This window comes from Hemiscyllium ocellatum, chromosome 48 (assembly GCF_020745735.1).
Source record: "Hemiscyllium ocellatum isolate sHemOce1 chromosome 48, sHemOce1.pat.X.cur, whole genome shotgun sequence".
Classification (NCBI taxonomy): domain Eukaryota; kingdom Metazoa; phylum Chordata; class Chondrichthyes; order Orectolobiformes; family Hemiscylliidae; genus Hemiscyllium; species Hemiscyllium ocellatum.
The window spans coordinates 7,574,495-7,591,686 of record NC_083448.1 but is presented as its reverse complement, the minus strand read 5'-3'; the positions used below and the strand labels follow the sequence as shown (position 1 = coordinate 7,591,686).

Sequence of the window (17,192 nt, the reverse complement as noted above, 5' to 3'; positions counted from 1 at the left end):
GCTGAGAAATGGCAGATGGAGTTCAACCTGGATAAATGAGAAGTGATGCATTTTGTAAGGTCGAACTCGAATGCTGAGTACAGGATTAAAGACTGGATTCTTGGCAGTGTAGAGGAACAGAGGGGCCTTGGTGTTCAAGTACATAGATCCCTCAAAGTTGCCACCCAAGTGGATAGGGTTATTAAGAAAGTATATGGTGTTATGGCCTTCATTAACAGGGGGATTGAGTTTACGAGCCTTGAGGTTTTGCTGCTGCCGGGACTGGAGGGCTTGTCTTATGAAGAAAGGTTGAATAAGCTCGGACATTTCTCTCTGTAGAGAAGGAGGAAGAGAGGAGACCGGGTCGAGGTGTACAAACTAATGAGAGGAATAGATAGAGTCAATAGCCAGAGACTTTTCCCCAGGGCAGGATTGACTGGTACGAGGGGTCATAGTTTGAAGATATTAGGAGAAAGGTATAGAGGAGACGTCAGAGGTAGGTTCTTTACACAGAGAGATGTGAATGCATGGAATGTGTTGCCAGCTGTGGTGGTGCAAGCAGAGTCACTGGGGACGTTTAAGCGACTGCTGGACATGCACATGGATAGCAGGGAGTTGAGGGGTGTGAAGGTCAAGTTACTATATTTCACATTAGGATTAAATCATCGTGGGCTAAAGGGCCTGTCCTGTGCTGTACTGTTCTATGTTCTACCAGGGACCCAGGTTTGATTCCAGCCTCGGGCGACTGTCTGTGTGCAGTTTGCACATTCTCCCCGTGTCTGCGTGGGTTTCCTCCAGGTGCTCCGGTTTCCTCCCACAGTCCAAAGATGTGCAGGTCAGGGTGAATTCGCCATGCTAAATTACCCATAGTGCTCAGCGCGTGTATCGGGGGAAACGAGTTTGGGTGGGTTACTCTTGGGAGGGTTGGACTGGTTGGGCCGAAGGCCTTGTTTCCACACTGTAGGGAATCGAATCTAATCTCATCTCAGTCCACACCGGCCATCTGAAGAGTACCCCATTTACTCCTATTACTCTACCCTGCAACTAACCTGCTCATTCCTGACCCCTACAGGGTAACTTCCCACAACCAATCCACCCTAACCTGCACATCCCTGAGCACTATGGGCAATTTAGCATGGCCAATCCACCCTAACCTGCACATCCCTGAGCACGATGGGTAATTTAGCATGGCCACCCCATCCTCACCTGCACATCCCTGAGCACTATGGGTAATTTAGCATGGCCACCCCATCCTCACCTGCACATCCCTGAGCACTATGGGTAATTTAGCACGGCCAATCCACCCTAGCCTGCACATCCCTGAGCACTATGGGTAATTTCGTATGGCCAATCCACCCTCACCTGCACATCCCTGAGCACTATGGGTAATTTAGCATGGCCAATTCACCCTCATCTGCACATCCCTGAGCACTATGGGGAAATTACCACAGCCAATCCACCCGAACCTGCACATCCCTGAGCACGATGGGTAATTTAGCATGGCCAATCCACCCTAACCTGCACATCCCGGAACACTATGGGGTAATTTAGCACGGCCACCCCATCCTAACCTGCACATCCCTGAGCACTATGGGTAATTTAGCACAGCCAATCCACCCTAACTTGCACACCCCTGAGCACTATGGGTAATTTAGCATGGCCAATCCACCCTAACCTGCACATCTTTGGACTGTGGGAGGAAACCAGAGCACCCGGAGGAAACCCACACAGACCCGGGGGCAGAATGGTCACACTCCACACAGACAGTCGCCCGAGGCTGGAATTGAACCCGGGTCCCTGGCGCTGTGAGGCTGCAGTGCTGACCTCTGTGATGCCCATCGGGTGAACGTCAGATGACATCGCCACTGAGGGCCTGGCTGGAACACTTCATGAGACAATGTTGAGAGAAGGACCAGGGCTATTTCCCCCCCCCCACCCCAAGCCCCCTGTAGATGTTGCTAAAACAGCCTGTCTGCTCGCTTTCACTTGCTGTGTGTCAGGAGGAGCACTGGTGACCAACCATCCCAGGGAGGGAGAAGGCAGTGGGTTCCGCAGATGTGAACCGAGAACCCACGAGTGCTGGAGGAACTCAGCGGGTCTGGCAGGATCTGCAGAGAGCGAGGAACAGAGCTCGGCTCTGATTTGTCAGAGGCCAGCTCCAGATCAGAGTTATACTGTTATTTGGACATGGGGTAAACACTCTCCCCTTCCCCACCCCCACCGCTGCTAATTTAAACCAGCAACAGAGATAAGGTTCACCCTGCGCTGGAACCTTCTCAGGAGGCAGAGAACTCCCCCAAAAGTAACTATTTAAAGTAAAAATGAACAGCTTTATTCTTTAAGTCCAACGGGGAATATTAAAACCAACAACTGTTTCCAATTCCTTTCTCTGAAACCTATCTTTTACCTCCCACTCTATAATACTCGTCTGATTAAAAAAGAATCCTGATTAAGATTTAAAACAAACAGAAATCCCGTTCGCAAATCAGTCAGCTTTGCCGAATTTCCCCTGTGGATTCTCTCCAGGTTGGTTTTGTTGTTCTGCGGTACAGACTCCCCACAGGCAGGTCCCTCTGAGAGCTTTTCGGCTGGCAGCCTCCATCTGTCTGTCTTTTTGGCGGTTCTCTCTCTCAACTGTTCAAAAATGTCCAGTTTTCTACCCCAAAACATCTGATCAGTTCATTGGTTTTAATGTTCTCAAAATACCAAATTCAAACTTGATTGGAGTTTGGTATCTTGGGGCATAATGTAAACCAATTGGCCAAATTGGAACTTGTTTTTGTCTCATGGCAACCCAGTTACTGCTCGCTGTTTCAGCCGAATGTTACACCGTAACCTTGGTCAGGACTCTCTGTGCTGTGTGAGAAGACCTTGCTCGCTTTTCAACTCTCCTCAAGGTCCAGGACCTGTACATCTTCATCAGGCTGCATTGTGTTTGCTGTATTTCTCTCTCTAGGTGTTGTCATGAGCTGTCCTGATAGGGCAGAATGAAATGCAGGCCGGGGTGTGTGTGTGTACGTGTGTGAGAGACACAGAGAGCGAGTGAGAAAGGGAAAAATTCGCTTCCATTTGCTGGAAGTGCATTTAATCAAGTGTTTTGGATCCTCCTGCAGTACATGAGCTCTGGGCCCTGAACGGGATGCTGCTGTTGGGTTGCTGTGTGATCATTGGACAGGGTATGTCTGTGTCTGTGTGAGTGTCCGTCTGTCTGTATCTGTCTGTGAGTGTGTGTGTCTGTGTGAGTGTCTGTGTGTGCGCCTGCCTCTGTGCGTGTGTGTGTGTATGTGTGTGTCTGTGTCTGTCTCTGTGCGTGTGTGTACATGTGTGTGTCTGTGTGAGTGTATGCGTGTCTGTGTGTGTGCGCATGCCTCTGCACGTGCGTGTGTATGTGTGTGTGTGTGTCTGTGTGCTGGCAGACCGGTGCCCACGACATGCCCAGTCACCATCCTCTGGCCTGTTAGTTCCCTGTCCAATAGAGCTGGGGAAACCCGCAGAGGTGCCCTGCTCAGTCTTTTCTTGGGACGAATGCAGGCAATGACATTGTGAGTGTACAGCAGTTCCCTGGACAGCTGACAGTGCGGCCAAGCCTGTTCAGCCCTGGTGTGGGGGTTTCAGTGTGGAATCGAATGTTCTTTCCTCACTGTCAGAGGAGCGACTACGCTCTGTTTGAGCACATCTATTACCTACTCTACCTAAAGCCTTACATAAGAATGCAGTAGCAGACTGTTATATAATCAGCTGCTTTGACAGAATAGGTTAACATTCGAGTAAAGAGCCTCACTGTCTCTCTAATGTGTAGAATAATATGCAAGTCTTCTGCTGACTTAGCGATGTGTAAAGTGCTTGAAGTAGTGAATTTCAGAAACTTCAGAGGAGCTGTCTCAGTGTGAAAGCACTTGGCGTGAAAGCGCTTCCCAGGGGAACTGTGAGAGTGCTTCCTGGATGGGAGTTGGCTCTCTCCCTGATTCACTCGGATCAGCGTTGTCTGCCAGCACTCCACCCCCACCCCCACCCTGGCGCTCTGACGCAGCAGGGCGGTCAAGATCCCAGAGCTTACCCTCAGTCCCAGCCCGGGGGCCTGGCCGGGCTGGTGGGCTTGAGGAGGAAGTGGGCCAGCAGACCCTCGCGAGATGCCATGGTTGATGAAAGGGTGGGGGGGATGGGGAGTAGAGCGTGGAGCTGGAAGAATACTGTGGAGTGTCACGGTGGCTCAGTGGTTAGCTGCTGTCTCACAGCGCCACGGATCTGGGTTCAATCCCAGCCTCGGGGGGGACTTTGCACATTCTCCCCGTGTCTGTGTGGGTTTCCTCCCACAGTCCAAAGATGTGCAGGTTAGGGTGAATTGGCCGTGCTAAATTACCCATAGTGCTCAGGGATGTGCAGGTTAGGGTGGATTGGCCATGCTAAATTACCCATAGTGCTCAGGGATGTGCAGGTTAGGGTGGATTGGCCATGCTAAATTACCCATAGTGCTCAGGGATGTGCAGGTTAGGGTGGATTGGCCATGCTAAATTACTCATAGTGCTCAGGGATGTGCAGGTTAGGGTGGATTGGCCATGCTAAATTACCCATAGTGCTCAGGGATGTGCAGGTTAGGGTGGATTGGCCATGCTAAATTACCCATAGTGCTCAGGGATGTGCAGGTTAGGGTGGATTGGCCATGCTAAATTACCCATAGTGTTAGGTGCATGAGTCAGAGGGAAATGGGTCTGGGTGGGTTACTCTTCGGAGGGCTGGTGTGGTCTGGTTGGGCCGAAGGGCCTGTTTCCACACTGTAGGGTCATCTCATCTCACCTCATCAAGTGCAGCGGGTCAGGCAAGGACGTTGAACCCCCCCACCTCCCACTGTGACGCTGCCCGGCCCACCATGTTTTCTCCAGCTCCGGTCTGACTCTGCAGGGGAAGGGAAGACAGGGCGAGTCCCCTTGGAAACTGGGAGCTGCTGTTACGGACACCCAGAGAACGCAGCCCCTTCCCCCCACCAAGGAGCTTCACTCCCAGCCAACCCAAGACAGATCACTCAATCTCATTGGCCTGTGTTGGTTGGCGGATCGGGAGGATGCCCTGCCCAAAGCCAGCTCCCCTTCCCCGTTGAGAGGGAGGTCAGCAATGACAGAGGGCCATTGGTGAGTGGACCTTGTTGGTGTGGGGGCATGGGATGCCAGGTTGGCACCAGGCGGTGGGTTTCCTTCCTGAAAGGGCACCGGCTGGGTTTCGGCAACAGCCGATGGCAGCAGTTGGTGTCCCCATGACTGTGTCAATGCCCTCACTGTGGGATCTGGCAGAAGGTTGGCGCCTCATTGAGAGAGATGCAGCTGGGGTTTCGAAGCGAGTTTCCCCGAGTGGGCAGGGCTGTCCTGGCCCTCCGATCAGTTTTAGGACAGAACATCGGTCAGGCCACTGCTGGAATATCGTGTGCAATTCTGGTCTCCTTCCTATCGGAAAGATGTTGTGAAACTTGAAAGGGTTCAGAAAAGATTTACAAGGATGTTGCCAGGGTTGGAGGGTTTGAGCTACAGGGAGAGGCTGAACAGGCTGGGGCTGTTTTCCCTGGAGCGTCGGAGGCTGAGGGGGTGACCTTATAGAGGTTTATAAAATCATGAGGGGCATGGGTAGGGTAAATAGACAAAGTCTTTTCCCCCTGGGGTGGGGGAGTCCAGAACTAAAGGGGCATAGGTTTAGGGTGAGAGGGGAAAGATAGAAAAGGGACCGAAGGGCCATCTTTTTCACTCAGAGGGTGGTACGTGTATGGAATGAGCTGCCAGAGGAAGTGGTGGAGGCTGGTACAATTGTGACATTTAAGAGGCATTTGGATGGGTATATGAATAGGAAGGGTTTGGAGGGATATGGGCCGGGTGCTGGCAGGTGGGACTAGACTGGGTTGGGATACCTGGGTCAGCATGGACGGGTTGGACCGAAGGGTCTGTTTCCGTGCTGTATATCTGTGTGACTCTATGCTTCCACAAAGGATTTGCCCTTCAGTCCAACCCTGGGTCAAGGTGGGGGAAAATGGCAGGAGGAGGGTCAGATTGCTGCTGACCAGCCTGGTCCTGCCCTGGAGAGGTCGGCGAATCGATGGGTTTCAAAACATGGTCCCTGGCGCTGTGAGACAACAGTGCCAACGTGCCCGGCCCTACCGGGTCAAATATAAACTGAGTGCTGGTCGTCACCTGGAATATCAGCAAATAACCTGTCCTGTGTGTGTTTTTTTTAAATAACTGCTCCCTCTTTAAATGGAGAACGATGACCAACAACGGGTGACCTGAGGGAGGATGCAGAGGGGAGAATGGGTGAATGGGAGAACCAACACAGTCTGATGGCGAACTCAGCAAGGTCAGGGGCACAGGGACATTGCTCAGCACTTGGAACATCTCTACGCTCTCCCAGTCAGGGACTGAGGGGGCTCGGAGGGGAACTTTCCAGGGAGGTGGTGTTCCCGTGTACCTGCTGCCCCTTGTCTTACCCCGATGGAAGTGGCCGTGGGGTTTGGAAGGTGTTGTCTGAGGGACCCTGGGGGAGTTGCTGTAGATGGTACCCACTGCTGTTACTGAGCGTTGGTGGGGGTGGAGGGAGTGGCGGGGTTTGTGGGTGTGCGGACAATCGAGCGGGCGACTGCTTCGTAGTATCATTCTGCTGCTGTTGATGGCCCACAGTGACTCGAGGACGCCAAGCTTTGAGTTACTAGATGGGTTTGAAGTCTGTCCCGTTGAGCACGGTGATAGTGCCACACAACACGATGGAGGGTGTGACCAGGACAGGACTTTGTCTCCATGAGGACAGGACAGTGATCACTGTTACAGATACTGACATGGACAGATACATCTGCAGCAAGCAAATTGGGAACAATGATGTCAACTAGGGATTTCGCGACATTTCGTTCCCTGCAGAACCAATGCAGCCCCGTCTCTGTCCCTGTACAGTGCTGCCCGGTCTCTGTCCGTGTACAGTACGGCCCGGTCTCTGTCCGTGTACAGTGCAGCCCGGTCTCTGTCCGTGTACAGTGCGGCCCGGTCTCTGTCCGTGTACAGTGCTGCCCGGTCTCTGTCCCTGTACAGTGCTGCCCGGTCTCTGTCCGTGTACAGTGCGGCCCGGTCTCTGTCCGTGTACAGTGCTGCCCGGTCTCTGTCCGTGTACAGTGCGGCCCGGTCTCTGTCCGTGTACAGTGCTGCCCGGTCTCTGTCCGTGTACAGTACGGCCCGGTCTCTGTCCGTGTACAGTACGGCCCGGTCTCTGTCCGTGTACAGTGCGGCCCGGTCTCTGTCCGTGTACAGTGCTGCCCGGTCTCTGTCCGTGTACAGTGCGGCCCGGTCTCTGTCCATGTACAGTGCGGCCCGGTCTCTGTCCTTGTACAGTGCGGCCCGGTCTCTGTCCGTGTACAGTGCTGCCCGGTCTCTGTCCGTGTACAGTACGGCCCGGTCTCTGTCCGTGTACAGTGCAGCCCGGTCTCTGTCCGTGTACAGTGCGGCCCGGTCTCTGTCCGTGTACAGTACGGTCCAGTCTCTGTCCGTGTACAGTGCTGCCCGGTCTCTGTCCGTGTACAGTACGGCCCGGTCTCTGTCCGTGTACAGTGCTGCCCGGTCTCTGTCCGTGTACAGTGCGGCCCGGTCTCTGTCCGTGTACAGTGCGGCCCGGTCTCTGTCCGTGTACAGTGCTGCCCGGTCTCTGTCCGTGTACAGTACGGCCCGGTGTCTGTCCGTGTACAGTACGGCCCGGTGTCTGTCCGTGTACAGTACGGCCCGGTCTCTGTCCGTGTACAGTGCGGCCCGGTCTCTGTCCGTGTACAGTGCTGCCCGGTCTCTGTCCGTGTACAGTACGGCCCGGTGTCTGTCCGTGTACAGTACGGTCCGGTCTCTGTCCGTGTACAGTGCTGCCCGGTCTCTGTCCGTGTACAGTACGGCCCGGTCTCTGTCCGTGTACAGTGCGGCCCGGTCTCTGTCCGTGTACAGTGCGGCCCGGTCTCTGTCCGTGTACAGTACGGCCCGGTCTCTGTCCGTGTACAGTGCTGCCCGGTCTCTGTCCGTGTACAGTACGGTACGGTCTCTGTCCGTGTACAGTGCTGCCCGGTCTCTGTCCGTGTACAGTGCGGCCCGGTCTCTGTCCGTGTACAGTGCGGCCCGGTCTCTGTCCGTGTACAGTGCGGCCCGGTCTCTGTCCGTGTACAGTACGGCCCGGTCTCTGTCCGTGTACAGTGCTGCCCGGTCTCTGTCCGTGAACAGTGCTGCCCGGTCTCTGTCCGTGTACAGTGCTGCCTGGTGTCTGTGTGGTAACAGTCCCTGTGACGTTGATGTTTGACAGTGATTCCCTGTCACCACCAGCGATGGGATGAGCAGTGAAACGTGGGGGGGAGGGAGGTTAGCATTGGGTTAACCAGCTGACCCTGAGCCCTGCAGCCAGTCAATGCCAAGTGTCTCATGTGTGAGTTATTGGAACAGACAGTGACTGTGAATGAAGCACTGCGTGTCTGGGAGCACACACCGTGTGTTTGTGCTGTTAATGTTTGTGTTTGCCTATCCCCGGGTCATCTGCTCGCGTGCTGGTGGTCACATTCCCCTGAGTTTGACAGTGAGGTGCCCGAGCTACTGTGGTAGTGTGTGAGTCAGGCCCTACAACCAGCTGATGTCGAGATATAGGCCAGGGAGAAGGGAAATAGCTGTCAGCCCACACATACGCGTCACTGGGATTCCTCAGGGGCACTGCCAGAGACTGGAGGTCTTCCTCCAGTGTGTTTCTCTGACGCACACCATCATCCTGAATAACCTCCAGTTAAATCCTGGGAAACTCCAAACTCTGCTCCCTGTCCGTCGACACCATGGCAACACTCTGCGATGGGTACTTAACCCTGAGCTGAGTGTCCAGCCCCTCTTATATGCACCATCGCTGAGAATGACAATCTCCAGGCTCTCCCTCACCTTCCTCCACCTCTCCATTGTTTAGCTCCCCCTGAAGCAGAAATCCTCCCGCCTCGCTGCATCCTTGAGTATTCCAGCGCTGCACTTGGGGAACGTTGCTGTGTCATGGTGAAGTCCCTTTGCCGTTCTGCCTGGTGTTGTCGCTGACTGTGACTGGAAACATGTTGTTGGTTTTGGAATCCTTCCCGGTTTCTGTCATCACCCCCAACTTCACAAGCCTGTCTGTGTGGAGTCGGCGCATTCTCCCCCGTGTCTGGGTGGGTTTCCTCCCACAGTCCAAGGATGTGTAGGTTAGGGTGGATTGGCCATGCTAACTTACCCATAGTGCTCAGGGATGTGCAGGTTAGGGTGGATTGGCCATGCTAACTTACCCATAGTGCTCAGGGATGTGCAGGTTAGGGTGGATTGGCCATGCTAAATTACCCATAGTGCTCAGGGATGTGCAGGTTAGGGTGGATTGGCCATGCTAACTTACCCATAGTGCTCAGGGATGTGCAGGTTAGGGTGGATTGGCCATGCTAACTTACCCATAGTGCTCAGGGATGTGCAGGTTAGGGTGGATTGGCCATGCTAAATTACCCATAGTGCTCAGGGATGTGCAGGTTAGGGTGGATTGGCCATGCTAAATTACCCATAGTGCTCAGGGATGTGCAGGTTAGGGTGGATTGGCCATGCTAAATTACCCATAGTGCTCAGGGATGTGCAGGTTAGGGTGGATTGGCCATGCTAAACTGCCCGTAGTGTTCGATGGATGAGTCAGGAGTAAATGTCAGGTCTGGGTGGGTTACTCTTCAGAGGGTTGGTGTGGACTGGTTGGGCCTGTTTCCACACTGTAGGGAATCCAATCTAATCTGTGAGTTGCACTGATCCATCGAGCTCTGACCCCCCACCCCCTTTCCAGCCTGTAATTCACGATCTCCACGCTGTACGTGTGTTCCTTCAGGTGGCTGGGCCTTGCAGTCTCCATTACCCCACCAGAGGCACCACGGTCAGTGAGTTCCCAGACCACCTGGTTAGCTTCCCCTGTCAGATTTCCCTTGGTGAGTTATCAGGCAGTTGGTGATCCCCCTTGACCCACAAGCTGTGCTGTGAAGGCAGCTGGATCATATTCCCACCATGGCTCCGATCCCCAAGGCCTTGGGGATAACAATGGCAGAGACCTGAACATGAGAGTGGGGCTGGGTGCTCACTACAACGTAACCATGGGCCTTGTGTTATTCAGGGAAAGGCTGGTTCACTCTGGCTCTGGATTGGGAATGGTTTCAAATCCCAGTGTTGACATAGTCCCTGTCAAACCAGGGATGAAAATTCAGTCTGTGTATGTATCTTTGTATCTGTGTGTGTGTCTCTGTGTGTGTGTGTGTGTGTGTCTCTATGTGGATTTGTTTATATGTGTGTGTGTGTGTGTGTGTGTGTGTACCTCTCTATTTGTGTGTGTGTGTGTTTGTATGTCTGTGTGTGGACCTCTCTATCTGTGTGTGTGTGTGTGTGTACGTCTGTGTGTGGACCTCTCTATCTCTGTGCATGTGTATGTTTGTGTGTGCATCTCTCTATCTGTGTGTGTCTTTGTGTCTCTCTATCTGTGTGTGTGTGTATGCGTGTGTGTGTGGGGGGGGGCGTGTCTGTGTGTGTGTGTGTGTGTGTGTGTGCATGTCTGTGTATGGATCTCTCTATCTGTGTGTGTGTGTGTGTGTGTGTGCATGTCTGTGTATGGATCTCTCTATCTGTGTGTGTGTGTTTGTGTATGTGTGTGTTTGTATGTCTGTGAATGGATCTCTCTATCTGTGTGTGTTTGTGTGTGTGTATCTCTCTATCTGTGTGTGTGCATGTCTGTGTGCGTGTGTGTGGACCTCTCTATCTCTGTGTGCATGTGTATGTCTGTGTGTGCATCTCTCTATCTGTGTGTGTGTGTGTGTCTATCTGTGTGTGTGTGTGTATGTCTGTGTGTGCATCTCTCTATCTGTGTGTGTGTGTGTCTATCTGTGTGTGTGTGTATGTCTGTGTGTGCATCTCTCTATCTGTGTGTGTGTGTGTGTGTGTGTCTATCTGTGTGTGTGTGTGTGTGTGTGTATGTCTGTGTGTGCATCTCTCTATCTGTGTGTGTGTGTGTATGTCTGTGTGTGCATCTCTCTATCTGTGTGTCTCTGTGCCTGTGTGTCTCTCTATCTGTGTGTGTGTGTGTGTGTGGGGGGGGGGGGGGCGTGTCTGTGTGTGTGGGTATGTGTGTGTGTGTGTGCGTGTATGTGTCTTTGTGTGTGTGCGTATATGTGTGTGTGTCTGTGTGTGTGTGTGTGTGCGTATATGTGTGTGTGTCTGTGTGTGTGTGTGTGTGTGTGTGTGCATATATGTCTGTGCTGGGTTCCCCGGCCCTGTCCACAGCTGACCATTGTAACCTGTGTTTCTCCTCAGGCAGACGCTGCGACCAGTTTCCTCCGAGCTGCTCGATCTGGGAACTTGGACAAACTCCTCGACTACCTGAAGAATGGAACTGAGATCAACACGTGTAACCAGGTCAGTGTGCTGGCTTCGCCTCCCCCCTAAGGGGTCCAAGCTAAGGCCTGGACTCTTAACCTTCAGTGTTCAATCTCAACCTGAAACCCTCTCGGAATTCCTGTAGGGCTGCATTTGTCCTCAGCTCCAGCCTCATCATCTGTCAGTTGGTTTGCATGATGTTTGCTCACAGAGGTGGGACTTCACATTACCTGGAGATAATCAGATATCAACCAACAACCGAAGCATAACAATGCTGCAGAACCTCGACAGGTCTGGCAGCAAGAGAGCAGACATAACCTGAAACATCAACTCTGTATCTCTTTCTCTCTCTCTCTCTCTCTGTCGCCTGTCTCTCCGTCAACGGGGAACAGAGAGAGACCAACTGAACCCAAACGTTGGTTCAATCCTGACACAGGAGGCGGCCAGCAATCTCACATCAATCTGAGGGATACACGGTGTCCAGTGAGGGGAAGGAATGCGAGGAGTTGAGGGTTCAGAGCAAAATGATGTTGGCAACGTTGATGGGCACAGGTCAGGTACATTCTCAGGGTCAGTTGATCCACATCCCGAACCCCGTGAGGAAACGGCCCGAGCAATCAGGGACACATGAGTGGTTGTCTTCGGAGATTCATTGTATCGATGCTGGATCCATTGGAGGGTAGCTTTATTGGTGGCACGGTGGCTCACTAATTGGCACTGTGGCCTCACGGCGCCAGGGACCTGGGTTCGATTCCAACCTCAGGCACCTGTCTGTGTGTGGAGTTTGCACATTCTCTCCCCAGTGTCTGTGTGGGTTTCCTCGAGGTGCTCCGGTTTCCCCCCCCGCCACTGTCCAAAGATGTGTAGGTTAGGGTAGATTGGCCATAGGAAATTACCCATAGTGCTCAGGGATGTGTAGGTTAGGGTAGATTGGCCATAGGAAATTACCCGTAGTGCTCAGGGATGTGTAGGTTAGGGTGAATTGACCATGCTAAATTACCCATAGTGCTCAGGGATGTGTAGGTGAGGGTGGATTGGCCATGCTAAATTACCCATAGTGCTCAGGGATGTGTAGTTTAGGGTGGATTGGCCATGCTAAATTACCCATAGTGCTCAGGGATGTGCAGGTTAGGGTGGATTGGCCATGCTGAATTCCCCATAGTGCTCAGGGATGTGCAGATTAGCGTGGATTGCCATGCTAAATTACCCATAGTGCCCAGGGATGTGCAGGTTAGGATGGATTGGCCATGCTAAATTACCCATAGTGCTCAGGGATGTGCAGGTAGGTTGGATTGGCCATGCTTAATTACCCATATTGCTCAGGGGTGTGCAGGGTAAGATGGATTGGCCATGCTAAATTACCCATAGTGTTCGGGGTTGTGCAGGTTTGGGTGGATTATCCATGCTAAATTACCCATAGTGCTCATGGATGTGCAGGTTAGGATGGATTGGCCATGCTAAATTACCCATCATGCTCAGGGATGTGTAGGTTAGGGTGGATTGGCCATGCTAAATTACCCATAGTGCTCAAGGGTGTGCAGGTTAGGGTGGATTGGCCATTCTAAATTACCCATCGTGCTCAGGGGTATGCAGGTTAGGGTGGATTGGCCATGCTAAATTACCCATAGTGCTCAGGGATGTGTAGGTTCGGGTGGATTGGCCGTGGTAAATTACCCATAGTGCTCAGGGATGTGTAGGTTCGGGTGGATTAGCCATGCTAAATTACCCATAGTGCTCAGGGATGTGTAGGTTAGGGTGGATTGGCTCTGCTAAATTACCCATAGTGCTCAGGGATGTGTAGGTTCGGGTGGATTGGCTGTGGTAAATTACCCATAGTGCTCAGGGATGTGCAGGTCAGGGTGGATTGACCATGCTAAATTACCCATAGTGCTCAGGGATGTGTAGGTTCGGGTGGATTGGCTGTGGTAAATTACCCATAGTGCTCAGGGATGTGCAGGTTAGGGTGGATTGACCATGCTAAATTACCCATAGTGCTCGGGGATGTGTAGGTTCGGGTGGATTGGCTGTGGTAAATTACCCATAGTGCTCAGCGGAATGTGTCTGGCTGGGTTACTCTTCGGAGGGTTGGTGTGGACTTGCTGGGCTGAAGGGCCTGATTCCACACTGTCGGGAATCCAGTCGACTGTCACCCCACTGTTTAAAGAAGGAAGATAGAGTGCAAACAGGGAATTATTGAGTCTGACATCGGTCACGGAGAAGATTCTCGAGTCCGTTATAAAAGAATTCACGACAGAAGGCACTGAAAACAGTGACCAGGGTGAACAGAACATTTTGAGGAGGTGGCTTTTCGAGATGATGAGGAGCAGCCAGTGGATTTGGTTTAGTTACTCAGACTTTGAGAAGGTTTAGGCTGAGGTTAGTAGATAAGTAGAAAGCACATGGGATTGGGAATGCTGCCCTGACATGGATAGTGGACTGGCTGGAGTTGGAATAGGTGCATCTTCTTCCCAGTACTACGCTCTGATAAGTGTGATACCACAGTGCCCTCAGCTGTCCCGAATAGACGGACATGATGGAGACAAGGGACCGAAGTTTGCCAATGACACAAGGCTGGGTGGGAGGGTGGCCTGTGAGGGGGATACAGATCGGAACGGCAGATTCATGGGAAGAAATGTGAGCTGGTCCACTCTGAGCGCAGAAACAGGAAGGCAGGTGGTGACCTGAGTGGTGACGAAGTGGCAAAACGGGAGGTGCGGTGAGCCCTGGGTACACCTCTGAACCCAGTCGCTGAAAGTCAGCCGTGCAGGAGCTAGGGGGCTGGCGTGGGGTGGGGAGGCCAACGGGATATTGGGCTCTCCATGGCGAGAGGGTTGGAGTGCAGGAGCAGGGATGGACAGGCTGGGACAGCACCCTGGGGTAGTTTGTGTCTGTGTGTGTGTGTGTGTGTGTGTTTGTGTGTATGTAAGTGTGACTTATCTCTCTGACCGTGTGTGTGTGCCCCATCTCTCTGACCGTGTGTGTCTCTGTGTGTGTGAGTGTGACCTATCTCTCTGACTGTGTGTGTGTGTGTGTGACCTATCTCTCTGACCATGTGTGTCTCTGTGTGTGTGTGTGTGTGTGTGAGACCTATCTCTCTGACCATGTGTGTCTCTGTGTGTGTGAGTGTGACCTATCTCTCTGACCGTGTGTGTGTGTGTGACCTATCTCTCTGACCGTGTGTGTGTGTGTGTGTGTGTGTGACCTATCTCTCTGACCATGTGTGTCTCTGTGTGTGAGTGTGACCTATCTCTCTGACTGTGTGTGTGAGAGAGTGAGACCTATCTCTCTGACCGTGTGTGTGTGTGTGTATGTGTGCGTGATCTATCTCTCTGACTGTGTTTGTGTATGAGTGTGTATGTGTGTGAGACCTATCTCTGACCGTGTGTGTGTGCATGATCTGTCTCTCTGACTGTGAGTGTGTATGTGTGTGTGTGTGAGACCTATCTCTCTGACCGTGTGTGGGTGTGTGTGTTGTGTTTGTGTGGGCGTGCGCAGTTTGGGGTCTCCTGATCTGAGGATGGATGTTCTGGTGTTGGAGGGAGGGCAGCGGTGGCTTTCCCAGACGGATTCCTGGGACTGACGGATGGAGCGAGACTCACCCGGGACTCAAAATGTTAGCGCTGTTTCTGGTTTTCCAAATGCTGCCAGATCCACTGAGTTTCTCCAGCATTGTCCAAGTTTGTTCCGGATCTCAAGCACCTGGAGTGTTGTTCTGGAGTTGTGTTGGAAGGCTGTGTTCACCAGGAACGTGTGGGTCCAGATATCAGGGAAGGATTGACAGACTGCGACTGTTGGAAACATTGATAGAGGTGGTTTCACATTCTGATACCGAGAGAGAAAGTCCCCTGTTGTGGGAGAAAAGTGAAATGAGAGGCCATCGGTGTCCGAGAGAGAGAATCGAGGGTCCCAAAATCATGAGAGGGCTGGACAGAGGTGGGCAGGGAGACGCTGTTCCTGCTCAGAGAAGGATGAACAGTCATGGGACCATCGAGTGACATTAACGTGCTGAGGAAGGCAGGGTGATGGGGGGAGAGAGAGCGGTGAGGGTGTGGAGATGTGGGAGAGGCAGGTTCAGTCAAGGCGCAGGAGAGGGATGGGAGTTTGGATGGAGATGGTGCGCGATAACGTCGGCACTGGGTAGCGTCACTGGTTGGAAGGCTTGGTGCTGGCACTGCGGGCCGAATGGCTTCCTGCGGCTGTGCGTTGTGTGAGCGACGCCACGTTGGCTGTCCGCAACGTTGGGGAAAGGAGGGAAGCTCAGAGGCTGGAAGTCTCAGCCTGCCTTCCGGTCTGGTCTTCCCCTGGGTTGGATTCCTCCAGCGTTCCTCGTCGGCCCAGCTCGGGAATCTTTCACCCGATCCAGACTCTCACCGACCTCCTGCTGGGAAGGTTGAGTCCGAGTGGGAGAAAGGCCAACCGTTCTGTCTGGGAAAGCAGTTTGCCTCACCCCTCTCTCTCTCTCTCGTTGAAGTTATGAAAACACCCTGCAATTCCCACCTCCACCCGGTCAAGTCACCCTCGGGGTCTTGTGAGTTCCACCTCTGACCGCTGGAAAGCCCACCCTCTCCGGGAAACCCCTCTCTCTCTCTCAACTGCTAGTCGTGCACCAGCGTTCTTCCCTCTGACCAGGGCAGGCTCCTGGTGTCCCTGTGGAGCCCAAGCGGGAGCTTCCATCCTCGTATGTTCAACTCCGCTCGCAATGAGCTGCAGAGGAACCTTGCTGAAACGTCGACCCTCCCTCAGCTCCTCGGATGCTGCCTGACCTTTCCCAGCGCCCCCCCCCCCCCCCTCGCCGTACCTGCTCCCCGATCCTGTCCGTGCACCAGGGTGTCCCAGAGCTCTGTGGGGCACTGCTTTGCTCACAAGCGCTGCGGATTGCAGCATGGCACATGAGCCCTCCCGCCCTTTGACCTTCCAGTCGCCACCCTGACCGATCTCTCAGGCTCTGTCGCTCCCTGGCTGTGGGGTCCCCTCACACGGAACACGGGTGTGTGAGCTGGAGAAGAGCAGAGGCCTTCTCTCTCCTCCCAGTGGGCGACCGCGTGCTACGCCATGCACCCAGCGAGTGACCCAGCTCAGATTTGTGCCTGACGTCCTCTCTGAGCACCCATTCCCCTCAGCGAGCCCTGCTAGCTCAGTTTACCAGTGGTACACCACCCCGACAGCACGTGCCCCCTCCTCAAAGAGCCCCACACTCAGTTGGTGGTCTAAAGGCTCTCTTTCAGAGCTTGACCTTGGGCTCGATGAGTATTGAACATCTTCCTTCCTGAGCCACAGCCCTCGAATCCTCCTTCAACCCCCCTCCCAACGTCTCCCTGGTAACCGGCCCCCACAGCTCCATTGCGGGCCCATGTATTCTCCCCCCTTGCCCGCCAGAACGTATGATGTGTGGTCTCTGACCCTCGAGCATCCTGCACATCCCTGAGCACTATGGGTAATTTAGCATGGCCAATCCACCCTAACCTGCACATCCCTGAGCACTATGGGTAATTTAGCACGGCCAAGCCGCCTCAACCAGACCCTCCCCGCTCGCAAAAACGCCGAGAGATCTCCGAGTCTCGATGTGGTTTCGCCCTCGCTCACCCCTCCTCCTGCCAAGAGGGCCGGCGTAGTTCTGGGAACCATTCCAGTCCGACCCACCCCCACCCCCACCCCCTGCTGCTGAATCAGCCGACGCCATGACCCACAGAGAGAGAGAGAGATTAGGGGGAAAAGGGTGGGTCTGCGGTGTTCCGGACTGATAGGGTCCTGGCGTAGCTGGTGTGCCGAGGGTGTGGTGTGTGACTGAGGGCAGACTGTGAGGTCAGTGAGGTGCGGGGCTGGTCCGCTCCT

At 53.6% G+C, this 17,192-nt stretch overlaps 1 protein-coding gene across 4 annotated transcripts in view; it reads left to right on the top strand.

Annotated features, from left to right (window-relative positions):
- Positions 1 to 17,192, top strand: part of LOC132837026 (ankyrin-1-like) — a 262,828-nt gene that overhangs the window by 100,812 nt on the left and 144,824 nt on the right. For all 4 annotated transcript variants that reach the window (XM_060856676.1, XM_060856674.1, XM_060856675.1 and 1 more), the window contains exon 2: positions 11,298 to 11,399. In XM_060856676.1, the coding sequence (XP_060712659.1) occupies positions 11,298 to 11,399 (102 nt within the window). The remainder of the gene's footprint in view (positions 1 to 11,297; positions 11,400 to 17,192) is intronic.